Source organism: Gopherus evgoodei, chromosome 10 (genome assembly GCF_007399415.2).
Source record: "Gopherus evgoodei ecotype Sinaloan lineage chromosome 10, rGopEvg1_v1.p, whole genome shotgun sequence".
In the NCBI taxonomy this organism is placed as follows: Eukaryota; Metazoa; Chordata; order Testudines; family Testudinidae; genus Gopherus; species Gopherus evgoodei.
The window spans coordinates 53,790,103-53,804,054 of record NC_044331.1 but is presented as its reverse complement, the minus strand read 5'-3'; the positions used below and the strand labels follow the sequence as shown (position 1 = coordinate 53,804,054).

General features: G+C 50.2%; 1 protein-coding gene across 6 annotated transcripts in view; it reads right to left on the bottom strand.

Annotated features, from left to right (window-relative positions):
• Positions 1–1,506: 1,506 nt before the first annotated feature.
• FAM234A (family with sequence similarity 234 member A) overlaps positions 1,507–13,952 on the bottom strand; it is a 55,959-nt gene continuing 43,513 nt past the window's right edge. For all 6 annotated transcript variants that reach the window (XM_030577671.1, XM_030577670.1, XM_030577673.1 and 3 more), the window contains 8 exons: positions 13,547–13,677; positions 10,311–10,443; positions 9,728–9,866; positions 8,113–8,253; positions 7,257–7,335; positions 6,413–6,565; positions 5,095–5,197; positions 1,507–4,925 (listed from right to left, as the gene is read on the bottom strand). In XM_030577671.1, the coding sequence (XP_030433531.1) occupies positions 4,714–4,925; positions 5,095–5,197; positions 6,413–6,565; positions 7,257–7,335; positions 8,113–8,253; positions 9,728–9,866; positions 10,311–10,443; positions 13,547–13,677 (1,091 nt within the window). In that variant the 3' untranslated portion in view covers positions 1,507–4,713. The remainder of the gene's footprint in view (positions 4,926–5,094; positions 5,198–6,412; positions 6,566–7,256; positions 7,336–8,112; positions 8,254–9,727; positions 9,867–10,310; positions 10,444–13,546; positions 13,678–13,952) is intronic.

Below are 13,952 nucleotides of genomic sequence, written 5' to 3'. Positions count from 1 at the left end.
TTATTCACTACAAGCCCCACGGCTTTTTCAGAGTCGCTGCTTCAGTAGTCATAGGCTGAGTTTGGTGGCAGGAGTGAAGTACTGGGGTGCTGAGACAGGCACCTGATGCCAGGGATGAAGCCACGTCACTCACTGGCAGACTTATTTGAGTATCCGACGAAGTGGGTATTCACCCACAAAAGCTCATGCTCCAATACGACTGTTAGTCTATAAGGTGTCACAGGACTCTTTGCTGCTTTTACAGATCCAGACTAACACGGCTACCCCTCTAATATTATTTGAGCTCCCCACTCTTCTGTCCATTGTTTAAGTGGGGAAACTAGAGCTGCACCCAGTGCTCCTCGGACCCTGTGCTATTTACACAGCCTGCCTTAAACTCAGCCCCTGCCCCAGGCCCCTCTGCCCCAGCACAGCTTGGACTGAAATGGCCTTTTACTGCAATGGCAGATCCAGCGTGATGCTGGTTATTACACTTGCCCCTGTCTCCCTGCATCTGCGACTGCCTGCTAGGCACCCAGCTGCGGATTCCATTTGCTCAAGTGCATCATCTCCCACTTAATATTTAACTCAGTGCAAAACCCTCTGTGTCCAGCCCCTGGGGCAGGTTTAATCTTTTCCTGGGTATTTGCTGCTTACCCATGTGTTAGGCACAGCTGAGATCAGCTGGGTTCACGAGCTCCCTCACAAAACCAACAACAAATCATCCATTTTCACATCACAATGAGTAGAAATAAAAGCAACCAAGGATTCAATAATGAACTGAGAAAAACCGAAAAGTGACTCCTTTATTAGCAGCATAAAATGGGACCTGCAAAGGGAAAAAAATGTGCTTATGCCCCTTTGGGACTTTCAATTTAGCATCTATTGAGCTTCATGACTAATTAACATTCTGGAGACAGGAAGCCCTTGTTACTGACAACACTCCAGGCCCCTTCAGTGAGCACGTGAATGCTAATGTAGATCCACTGAGGTGTCCAATGGGCCCTCCAGGGTGCCTGAGATATCTAAGGCTGTATCTACTCACTGAAATTGCCCCAGATCAGTTAAACCCATTTAAGATCGTATCTGTGGAGATGCCAGGATTACCATCCAGCACACTGTGAGGCACTGAAGCTGCTGTATGAAATAGGGACACCAACCATCTGGCTAGGCTTGATCCACAGCTGCATCAGGAGCATGTCTGTGTGACTATAACTGGAAAAGGAGCGTTCCTCTCCTTTCCCAATAGCAGTGGCTTAACAGCTGACATGGTCCTAGGCATCACTTCATTTCAGTGCACTGTCAAACAAGACCAACCCTACAAACTGAAGGGGACGAGTTTACTACATAAACTACATGCATCACATGACAAGCTGCTCTACTCTGAAATGTCATCAGAGCAATTTCCCTCCTTCCGGGACGAGGGGGGAAGGCTTTCAAGACATGTTTTACAACTTTCTATTATTCTGTCAAACCCAATTCTGCATGTCCTAAGCTCATTAAAGGCAGCAGCAGAAGCAGAGCACCGTTTACAAACAATGCAAAAGAGGGTTTATTGAATCATCACAGTGAGACCACGCCTAGTACAGCAACATTTGCAATAAATTACAGAACCAAACCGATAATCCTAGTGCTAGAAAATACACTGTTCACACAAGCACTGATTTCTGCTAGTAGCGTCCAGAGGAGTTACTGAATCAAGGCACAATTAAACCATTCACTCAATACTGCAAAAACAGTGACACAGGGGGAAAGCAGCTGCAAAGAAACTCTTGCATCATTACGAGGATGTCAGCTGGGCACTGACATTGCTAACAGGAGAACCTGGATTTCCATGTTACCAGGGAATGTATTAACAGAGGAACTTAAAGCGAGAAAAGTCTCCCAAAGCTGAGACTCCAGCTCTCCAGAGGTAACGTTCAGAGTGCCTACCTGGAAGGGTTGTGTCTGCACAGGGGGTCAGGAAGGAAGAGGAATAACTCAAACAGCAAGAATCATTAATGCACAATGCAATCCTGATGCACAGACCACGTCCCCTGCAGACTTGTTCCTTTCGAGGCGGTTCAGCGAGATACAATCTGTAGATGAGAACTATCAGTTCAACAGGCATTCAAGCTGCAGGGTTACCATTTGCCCAATGCACAGTGCAACCAGCCTAGCCAAGCTTCCCGAATCTGAGCTCAAGCCATCAGTGGGTGGGTTACCTGGCATGCTGAACCTGCTATCCTCGCTGACAGCAGCTCAGTGCCACCAGCAGGGTGCAGGCCAGAATCACAGCTGTGCGGTAAGGCATCCCCCAGGTCCAAAGGCACAACCAAGGGACGTGCAGGGCGATTGGGGCTCAGGTCGTTCACATGACAAGCAAGCGGCAGGCTCCTGAAGGGTGGGCAAATCACGGGAACCGGAGCTACAGCAAAGACGAGACTGAGCTCTGCTTCCAGCACTCAGACCATTCAAAAGACCATGTTAAAGAGAAGGGGAATTTCAAGAGAGAAGCCAAGGGAATCCATGGCACAACACACAATGCAGCCTGTAGTCCCTGTGGAGAACGCTCTTGAGGGGAGCCCTCCCCAGACATGAGGTGCAGGGAGCTGAGGCATCATCCCACTGACTGCATGATCAGGGGCATCCTCAGAGCAGGGAAACTGCACCAAGCTGCCATGGTGGGAGATTCGGTCCCCATGATGGCTAGCTCTGCTCTCTCCACTAATTTGCTCCAGTCAAGCAGCTCTGTTCCAGCAGTGAGGGCACTGAGCAGAACACTCCACAACTGTATAATTTCACAAAGGGGTGGGGGGTTGTGCATAGAGGCCAACTTAGAAGCAGAAGTGCAAGGTCAAACTGTTGGTTGCTACACCAGCAAACCCCAGCAGTAGATGCTGCAGTTCATTTTGCCTGGAGGATTGTCACCTGTCCTTAGCATGAGAAAGCCTTGCCTGTGCCTGCTGGGGATCAGTTCCCCAACTCCACAGGCGCCACACACTCCTCAAAAGGCCTCGCAGGTCCTGCTCTCTCCACAGGTGAGCGCCATGCCTACTCCGACAGGCCAGCCCTCTGAGCATCCCCCCAGATGGACACAGGCAGAATTCACAGGTTTGCACTGCTTCCAAAGAACCAGGACCCCAGCTTAGCAGTCACCCCACAAGCCTGCAGCACAGAGCTCCAAGGAGCTGTGACAGGGCACAGCCCCTCCCACTGAGCTGCCCCTGTGTGCTGCCTGGCCCCAGGACATGCCAAGGGAGGCCCCAAAGGAGACACCCCACCACTTCTTCCCCTCCCACTGCTACCTCAGTACAGAGCGACAGCAAATGAACATGACCAGACTGCAATGGCAGCTCCCACAAAGAACAGCACCCAAGTGTCCTACCCTCCACACGGCTGCTAGCACTGAGAGGGGCAGCGTTGCCCAGCCATTAGAGCAGGGATTTAGGAGGCAGGGCTTTGCAGAGTTCTACCGGCAGCTCTTTCCCACACTGCACAGCCTGACACTGCACAGCCTGTCTCTGTGTCCCTCTCACTCAGTGAGGTAGCAGTGCTCAGAGGACTCTCCTCACAGGGGTTGCAAGGCTGAATTCATGTCTGACGAGCAGCACCCTGGGAACAGCTGGCCAGCCTCCTGGCAAGGAACACGGGCAGCTCCACTCTGAAGAGCGCCTGCAAACAGCCCCGTGGGTCCCATGTATGCTCGTAGGCTGGGAAGATCGAATGGAGAGCACAAGCTAGCACCATGGGGACTCGGTAGCCAGGCAGGGGCTTGTTCTGGCTCTTGCATCACCTACAAGTGGAACTTCGTTAGCAATTCTGTTCCTGATGAGTGAACCAGAGCTGAGTCAGGTGCCTTCTCGCACAGCTGCGGCAGGGCCAATGGGGGAAAAGCAGCCCACGCGTCTCTCAGTCAGCAGTAGGCTGCAGCTCTGCACCTCGGTATGCAGCAGGAGCAGAAGGCTTGGAAAACAAGAAGCTGTTGTTTATACATAGACTTTTTTCAGAGGAGAACTGCACTTTAGTCTGTGGCTCTCCGGGGCCAGAGAATATCTGCCATATCCAATACACCTGCTGGGCTCACTCAGTACCCATCTCACTGCATTATCCCTGGCGAGCAGCACTCAGGTATTCCCGTGAGACACCAAGCACGCCGCCCTTTGGAAGAGGCAAAAATTCCTACTCAGGAGAGAGCCCATCTGTCTATATGGACAAACGGGAAAGAAAATCCAACAGCGCACGCACACACACACACACACGGGAGTGCGCACATACACTCCCTATCTTGCTCTCACCTAGATGCACACGCCCTCCCTTGCTGCAAACACCCTAGGTTAGAGTAATCAACTGAGGCTTCCCTCCAGCACCCAGACATGCCCTCCCTGGGTCCTAGTTTGGGGCATGTTGGGAAAGCAGCCCCGGCTGAGGTACGCCCAGCAGCGCAGCATATATCGCGTGATTTAGAGAGGGAAAGAGGCAGATCTCCTGGAAGTGATGGCACTTCAGGGACAGCCAGGGACTGAAGCCCCATCAGCTCAGAGGCTGGCTGGGCTGGCAGCCACTTGTGCAGGATTTGGGATGCCCAAGCCCTGCAGGCTCACAGGTGGATTTGCTGTGGCTGTTTTCTCAGCAGCCAACCTTTGGCTTATGGATCAAGAACGTCAGCTTCCCACATGAGTCCGTGATTTGGGTTTAATGAGTCCATTGCTGGAGGAGAGTGCTGAGATGGCTCTCCGGGGTCTCCCACAGAGCTCACATTTGGCTGCTGAATCGCATCCTGAAGAAGCGGTCCCTGATGTACTGCTCACTGTCCCCTGCCACCTGGCTCAGCCAGATCACCCTACTGCCAGGGATGTCCTCTTTCAGCTTCTGCTTGGCGACAGACACCCAGCCTGGCCCTTCGCTGCTCTGCGGTCTGGTCAGCAACACGTAGCAGGCATGCCGGCTCCGCTCAAACAGAACCGCTGGAACAGAGAGAAGGGGGTTACAGCCAGACCCTTGCCTGGGACAAGGGCAGGTCACAGCGCTGCAGCCAATCCCGAGATGCCGCAGATTCCATGAGAGACAACAGTGTGAAGGGCCAGCTGCCATGGGCAGCGTCCCCACTGGAGGGGTCTGGGGAGCAGCACTTACCATCGAAGGCGACTATTTGGTCTGAGCTATTGTTCAGCTCCAAGAGAACATTGGGGTAGGACGGATGGAACAGATACAGATTCTGGCGAGCCGCTTTGGAGCCCTGAAACAAACAGGAAGCATCAAGGCGAGGGAGCACGTCACCCTGCCCAGTTGGGCAGAAGCCACATTCAAAACACCCCCTTAGCTTAGGGGAAATAAGCCAGGTTTTGCCCAACTCTGCTAGTTTGTGCCAGATGGTGCCAAACATGAGAGACATTACCAGTCCAGCCTAAGCGGACGAGTCCCATCAGTACCAGAGCTGGGTTTATTCACTGGTCTGTAACGCCTCCGTCTGTTTCTCATAACATTCCTGAATGCCCATCAGCCACACACAGGGCACAGGGAGGGGAAGGGTTCAGGTAGATGTACCCAGCTGTCATGGGGAAAATACTTAGCAAGTCTGCACACAACAATCAGGCTGAGGTTGGCAAAGGTCCAAGTGGGAGGGCAGCATCACTGCCCCTCACTCAGCTCTCAACGCCCCTTCCCTGGCTGGTTTCCAAGCTCCCAGTAGCTGACGTGCCAGTTGACTTTCCCCATCCAGGCCACTGTATGCCACCGCCACAGAACTGGCTCAGGGCACGGAGCGGCAGACAATGCTTGAGGGGCACCAGAGAATCCACGGCCTCAAAACAAGTTCTACAGGGGCATTTGCCATAAGCGTGAAAAATCAAATCTAACCCTCCACAGGGAGCTCCAGGACATGCAATTTTCTAACAGCTTGGGAAAGACACGTGCAGACGCTCAGACTGCAAGTCTGCTGGGCCACCACCTCCGCCTGCCGGATGAGCTGAGCTGCCCCCCGCTTGCCTGCCCCATCCAGAGCACACCAAAACCCTCGCAGCCTGGCTCTCGAAAGCCTGGCAAGCGAGCGAGTAAACTTTGGCTTAAGAAACAGCTAGCTGCCCCGCAGTCTAGCGAGCACCATTCACTGCACAAAGCAGAGACCCCTCTGCTCAGCACCTCAGGCCTAGGCTACATCCCCTGCAAAGGCAGCACAGCGCCACCACTCAGGATGGGGATTCAGCCCAGGTCATCGCAAGAAGGCTGTGGACTGTGATCCTGGCCAAGAGCACTGGGCCACATGTGAGCAGAGGAGAGCTTGGAGGGACACACTCAGGTATGCACGTGCACACAGTACAGGACGGGCAAAGTGCTGCTCCAGGGCCAGCAGATTTTGTGAGGGGAGGAAGGAGGAGGGTGTCCTGCAAATTCCAGTTCAAGATCAGAGTGAGCCCAAGGGGCTGTGTGTGCTGCCCCGCTCGCCAGCCCTCACCGTTTCATTGGCCTGTGCCTGGTGCTCTCCCCAGAAAAGGAACATGGACCGGTGATCTGCAGTATTGAGCGTGGCAGGCCTTGGACTCCCTGCTCTTGAATTCAGCTCCAGCTCCCAGTGGACTGTTCCAGAGCCACTCTCAACAATCATTACCTGGCAGAGAAGAAAGACCAGGCTTATCCTGGAACATACAGCACACAGAGAGTCAGGGGCCCAGCTCCACACCTCCCTGCGGGAACAGGGCTTGGCTACATGGGGAAATCAGATCAGGGCAGGCTGGCTGAACCCAGACTCCATGGAATGAGCTTGGCACAGCTGTCATTTGGAACCTGTGCTCCAGTTCCTCCCCAGAGCTACACAACTTCCCACAGCTTCAGTCCCAGACTCCTCTGACTGCCCCAGCACCTATCCTGAGTGTTTGCTCTCTCTCCAATTTGGGGGATGATCACAGCTGAAACTGACACCATAGAAACATGCATGATGCAGTCACGGAGGGGGCACCTAGGGGTCTTTATGTGTAGTTAGCCATGTCAATGCAGAGTCATATCTGGAGGTGCTGGGAGAAATCAGACCCAGAACTCTGCCTTTGAATTCACCTGTCGTTTATGGTTAGTTACGTGCAGGAGGGAAGAACTCCATACACTGTCTGGGCTGACGGAGGAACCTCCTGGAGAAAGAGCTGCACATCTCAGTAAAGGCGTCTGACATCTATCAAGAGAGCCGGCTCCGCTCCGCCCAGTGCAGGGCTAACTCCTTGTGCACATGGCATTCAAGCCCAACCAAACACATACTGTAGCCAGCAAGCGAGCAAGGAAAGGGGGATCAAAGCAAAGAGCTTTCAAACCTTCTTCCTGTTGGGTCCAACTCCACTTTCAAGGACTATGTGGAGAACATCAGGTGTGTAGTAACCAAACACTGGCTCGCTGCAAGAGGGACAGGAGAAGGAGACTGAGACAAGGTACCAAGCAGCTAGGGAACAGGCGTCTCAGGCCCAGTGCCACACTCAGCCCACATTCAACCTGGTGAGAGACTCAACTGATCCCACAATGGCTCAGCATTTGGCATTACTAACTGGGAGAGCTGGGGATCAAGCCCCTTTGCTCCCTAGGTTGAAAGTTCTGCCAAAGCAGCACCCAGGTCCTACTTCTTTCCTGAGACAGTGGGAGCGTCATCCCCTGAGGCACAGGTAACCAGGCTGGGGCACAGAAAGGGGAGGTTCATGTAGTTGGCGCTGGCCTTCAGAGAAGATGTAGGATGACCACCTGTCCACGGCATATAAGGTAATAAGCAGGCCAAGTTTCCAGCCGCTCATATGGCTACAATATTTTGGGTGGGGGTTGGAGCCAGGCTATTGGGGAGGGGTTTGCAGCAGAAAAAGATACACACCAAGTACAATGACCTTCTCTGACCTCAATCCCTACTGCGGCTCCCTGAAAGAGACTGCCCCGGAAGAACCACAATACCGCCCTCCACTCCACGAATTGCAGCCACGTCAGCAGGAAATTGACTGACTGAATGAGGCTCTCCCCCACCCTCTCTAGAATCAAGGCAGAGCGTCAAGCTCTCCCCTTTGTGAAGTGATACCAGATCATATGAAAAATGCACTTCACACGAAGGAGGGGCCATGTTTCCCTGGAGCCCAAGTGTCACTGGGCAAGCTCTTGGAAAGGAGCATCTCTCTCCTGCAATGGCAGCATTACCGCAAGATGTGGGAGGCGTTGACAGTCCACAGGGAGTCAAGAGTTTGTCCATTGAGAAGCTCAGCCATGTCTGACTTCACAACCAAGATATTCTCCCCTGATCTCCCGGGAACCTTCACCAGGTAACGAATGTCTCCAGAGCTGAACAAGGAGAGGCCAAGACAAGGAACTAATGAGCTTTTCTAGCTGAGAATACCACTTTATTCTTAGTATGCCCGATGCAGAAATCAAAGGCTATCATCCCGCCAGGAAAAGGAAAGGAACACAAGACCATGCGCCAGGCCAGGCTCTGCTGAAGCCAACATTTGGGGAGGAGAAGCTGCAGGTTGCCAGCTCTCCCTGTCCAACTGGGCACTCTCCCTCCACAGAGAGCAGCTCCCTCTGGGTGCCACATGCAAGAGAAGGAAAGCATTCGCTCTCCCTGCACTCCAGTCGGCTGTATGAGGAAAGCACTCTGGGCTTCTGCCCTTTGTTTCTTTATGACTGACGGATCACTACAACCTGGAAGTGCTCCCCTCCTGCTCTGGGGAATAAAGAGATTTCCCTGCCTGGTCATTGCATGAGAAATTCAGGTGCTGTCTAGTGCGTGAGTGAGCAAAAACATGTTCTGGAAAATTCCTTTAGCCTCTGCAGTTATACGTGATTCTGGTACCTGCCAATATCCCGCACTCAGACACACAGCCTGATCTCTGCCCTCAGGCTTTAGCCATGTCCAAACCCACAGAGCTGTCAGTAATCTATCTGACTGTAGTGGAGGTGAGAGTTAAGGTTGTGCAGCTCATGTGGAAATGCGTTTGGGTGTGCAATGTTTAAGTAGCCACTGGAATTGAAAAAATGTCTGTAGCGGAGCTGGGGAGTCAGAGCGCGTGGGGGGAAGCTGGAGAGTTCACACTGCTGTGGATTTGAAAGTTCGCTTAATTGGCGATCGTCTCAATTTTGAGAGATTGCACAGACTGGGATTGTGCTTTACCCACAATGCAGTTGGCTGTTCAAGACTGTGTGAGCGTGCATGCATTCCGGTTTGTATTGATGGTTTTAGTCTAAACGAATTTGAACCGGAACTCTCCCAAGCCTGAAACCTGGCATAAATCACAGAAATAAAACACAGAGGAGACATTATGCCATCCAGTCCATCTCCCTGGGTCCAACACAGGACTGGGACATGCAGGACATTTGATAGGTTTTCTTTGATCTGTCCCGATTGTTGGGCGTCCCACCCCTTCCCTCTGTGGATGATTCCACAATCTGATAGATCTTACTGCCAGGAAGCTTTTCCTGCTATTTAGCCTCAATCCATGCTCTCAAATTAATCCCTTTCGCCCTAGTTCTAACCCCTGTGTGCCACACTCAATACGTCCTCTCTGTCTTTGGTGTCTTTCCCCAACCAACATATAACAGAATTACATCCTCTCCACTTTGTTGTCACTCACTGAGTCAGTCTCCAAAGCCTTCTCCTCATTGTCTGGCACTGGAACATGCTCCTGGACAAGCCTAGAGCAACACTGCTAAGTGGATCTTAGAGACAGCTAAACCACACTGCCGCATGGCATGCTTCAATCAGTGGATCAGAACCCCCCAATTAAATCACAAGGTCAGGAGAATGTAGTGCTTCTACCTGAGAAGAGGTATGTCAAGTGTGGGGCTCTTGATCTTCTTCTCCCACTGAGGATCTTGCTTGAGGCTGGTGAGTTTACTTTCCACCCCCGTTGCCATGCTGTAGAGATCCTTCAAGGAGTAGCCATAAAGAGAATTTACTGTGCAAACAAAGAGAAATCAGAGTGACGGAGGAAGCTTACTTTGATTATTGTGCTAAACTGTGCAAATGAGGCCTTCTCTCCTGTCCTTTCCCCTCAGATATTGTGTATTAAATCCTTAGGGAAGCACAGACTAACTTAGCAACATGCCCTATATTCACTTGGCAACAGTGGCTGTGTTTCAAACTTACATTTCAATGCACTGTCCAAAGAACATGACTACATGTAAAGAGCGCTCTCTGGGTTCACAAGATGAACTCTTATTTTCAGTAGAGGGCTCCTTCTGTTGCTTAATCTTGAATGTCTCTTCAGAACCTGGATGCTAGTCTTGTGAGAATGTGGAATACTGTATGACAAGCTGGAAGAGTATTTATGAATTTCAAAGTGATGGTCACTTCTCAGTACTGGGAGTATCTCTAGTGTTCAACCAGCAAGAGGCCTTACCAGTATTGAAGAGAACGTAGTAGGAACCAGCCTTAGTCACATGCATGAGATAACCAGGCCTTGCACCCAGACTCAGTCTGCCACTGGTTCCGATCTGCTCTCCCTTCTTCCCCGAATAGATGAAACTTTGAGTCTGCAGAGAAAATGAAAACCATAAGAATCAATATTTATTAACACCACTGTTGTAGGCTAGCATTCTACTGCTGCTGCAGCCCAAACCCTTGGGAAGGCTGACGGCGTGAGACAGAAAGGTGGCTGCCTGAGCACAGCTTGCACTCTGGCTCTCCCATCTGTGAGGAGCCTTCTCCAAACATCAGAAGACACTTTACATGCCTTAGATCACTTTTTGATGTTGACTTAAGACAGCGGTTTTCAAACTGAGCTCTCGTCAGGGGGTACATGTGAAAAATCCTGCGATGCTGAGCAACACATTTTATTTAGCAAGACTTTGCAATCTAATCATAGGTATACTACGACCCTATTCCAGATGGGGGTATGCAGTAGATTACATTATTTGGAAAGGGGTATGCAGCCTTAAAACAGTTTGAAAACCACTGACTTTAGACAATACAATTCACAACACACCACCGATTCACAACATACCCATCTGGCCACTAGGTGACACTGTCTGGCATGAGCCTCAATCTTTTTGTTGCGCATAATTAACCATAGGACAAGGTTAGGCCTATTAACAGTAACAAAGGTGACTGCAGAACAACTGCTTCTGCGTTTTTGCTGTTGTATTAGGTACAGTAACTCCTCACTTAACGTTGTAGTTATGTTCCTGAAAAATGCGACTTTAAGCAAAACGATGCTAAGCGAATCCAATTTCCCCATAAGAATTAATGTAAATGGCGGGGTTAGGTTCCAGGGAAATACCAGACCAAAAAAAATATATATATATATATATATGTATATACACACACACACACACACACACACACACACACACACACACACACACACACACACACACACACACAGTATATGTTTCAAACAATTTAATACTGTTCACAGGTATGATGATTGAAGCTTGGTTGAGGTGGTAAAGCTAGAGGGTGGAAGAGGATAGGATATTTCCCAGGGAATGCCTTATTGCTAAATCAGTGGTTCTCAAACTTTTGTACTGGTGACCCCTTTCACATAGCAAGCCTCTGAGTACGACACCCACCCCTATAAATTAAAAATACTTTTTTATATATTTAACACCATTATAAACACTGGGAGGTAAAGCAGGATTTGGGATGGAGGCTGACAGCTCGCGACCCCCCCATGTAATAACCTCATGACCCCCTGAGGGGTCCTGCCCCTTTTGAGAACTCCTGTGCTAAATGATGAACTAACACTTGGCTGAGTCCTCAAGGGTTAACACGTTGTTAATGTAACCTCACTCTACGAGGCAGCAGGAATGGAGGGAGAGGAGACAGCATAGCAGACAGAGACAGACACACACCTTGTGTGTGGGAGAGAGAAATGCACACTGCCCCTTTAAGTAAGCTGACCCATTCTTAAGTGTGTCAGGGACTCTAACCCCCAGACGGCAAAGTTTGTTGTCTGACCGCGAGAGAGACAGGCAACACCAGCAAGGTCCGATCAAAAGCTTTTTATTGACAAGTGCATGCATTAATAGAGAGCAGCTTGTTTTCAGAGAGAACCAGCCCGCTTTTTACATCTTAGTATAAGCCTATATAGACAGTTCCGTGGCGTTATAAATTATTTACTGGAACAAACCACCCCCTTTTCTTAACTAGAAACTAGACACCTTTAGTATACATGCATGCCTAAAGTTAGAAATGTTGGGGAGTTAAAAACAAACAAAGAACAAAACCAGGGAGTGAAAACAAGGAGGCTGGGAAACTAGGGCTTTTATTAGTTTTTTGAAGGAGCTGCCCTAACACAGCACATTTGGTACTATGCCAGGAATGCAGCTTCTCTCTTATCTCACTTTCTTCCAGCGCTTGTGAGACATGCTGCTGCTTCTTAGTGTTTTTTACTCAGGGATTACCCACAAACCTCTGTTAGCCTGACTTTGGTCAGGTTGGCATACCTGGTTTTGTCTGCTATATCTTCATTCAGGCCTAACAAGTGCATTGTCTTTTTAAGTGGATCAGGAAGTTGAGACAGCAGCTGCTGCCCCAGCCTCTCTCTTTCTCTCTCCCTCTGTGTCCCCACCCTGCTCTATATGGAGAAGAAGGGGTAAGGCGGGGGACATCCTGACATTAGTCCCTCCTCTTCCCCCCTCTGGACGGCACATGGCAGTGGGGGGAGAGAGAGCTGCAATTGCTAGCCTGCTGGCAACTGCTGTACAGGGAACTTAGAGGAGTGGGGAGCTGATAGGCGGGCCACTGGTCCACCCTGGTTCCAAGCCCCCACCAGCTAGCTGCAACAGGCTGCTCTTCCTGCAAGCAGGGGACAAAGCAGGCGGTTGCCAAACCACGTTAGAAGGGAGCATTGCACAACTTTAAATGAGCAGGTTCCCTAATTGATCAGCAATGTAACAATGAAATAACGTTAACCAGGAGGACTTTAAGTGAAGAGTTCCTGTAATGGAAATTTAGCTTTACAGGACACTTGTCTTACCCATGGCAACAGAGCGACTGGCCAGGTCTCACCTCACTGGTTTATTGAGAGAATGTCTAGGACACCAGCTTTACTCTACTCTTTCTGAACAAACCAGCTGATCTCTAACATCCGTTTGGCCAGAAAGAAGAGCAAAAGGCACTTCATTTAATGTTCCACAGTCGTCCTCATACCTTCTCAACAGTGCTTTACAGGACCCAAGCAGGACATTTCAGAACCTGATTTCCTGGTGCTGTTTGCATTTCTCTCAGCCTGGGCAAATGGAACAGGCCAGGCAATTGCACTCTTGTTCACCGTCAGTCACACGCTATGGCTTACACACTAGGGGGGGAAGGTACCATGGCTGGGCTGCAAACTCAGCAGAGGAATAGTTACACCAAAGTACGTTTTTCATTGGGATTTATATTTTTAAATCAGTGAAATATTTCTATTCATTTGAGGGAGTAGTAAACTTTATTGAGCTAAAAGCAGCTAAGCAGCCATGTCCCTTCTGGGTGGGGAAGGGCAAGGGGACCTGCCCTACTGAAATCTGCTAGTCTCACAGAGGCCCCCAGGGGATACTTCCTGCTTTAGGATGGCACAGTAAGCAAATCTCCTGTCACTCCTAGCAGTATGTGCAAAGGGTCTACCATGGTTCAAAGTGATGCTGTATGTACCTCATCTCCTGCAGTGGTAAAGATCATCACGTCCTGAACACCGTCCCCATCCACATCTGGTATCTTTAACAAGGGAGTCATCACGGTATAATTAGCTCCAAAACTGTTAAACTGCCTCCATTGAACTTCCCCTGAAAAACACAGTTATTCCTGTTATGAGAAACATTTGCTCAGAATATTGTTTACTGTCTCTGTAGGACTAAGGAACGATTTGCCATTACTGTTACTGTTCTCTGAGATACCCCACAGCCTGACAGCCCATCCTGCATCATCATTTAGCCCTGCACACTGGGGTGTCAGATTTGGCACTTAGTAGTTACAGGTCTTCTTCACATTTCAATTATAAATTCAAACGTTTCTGGGTTTTACTCATAGATGAAGCTCAAACCGAGCTTTCAGCTGGGGA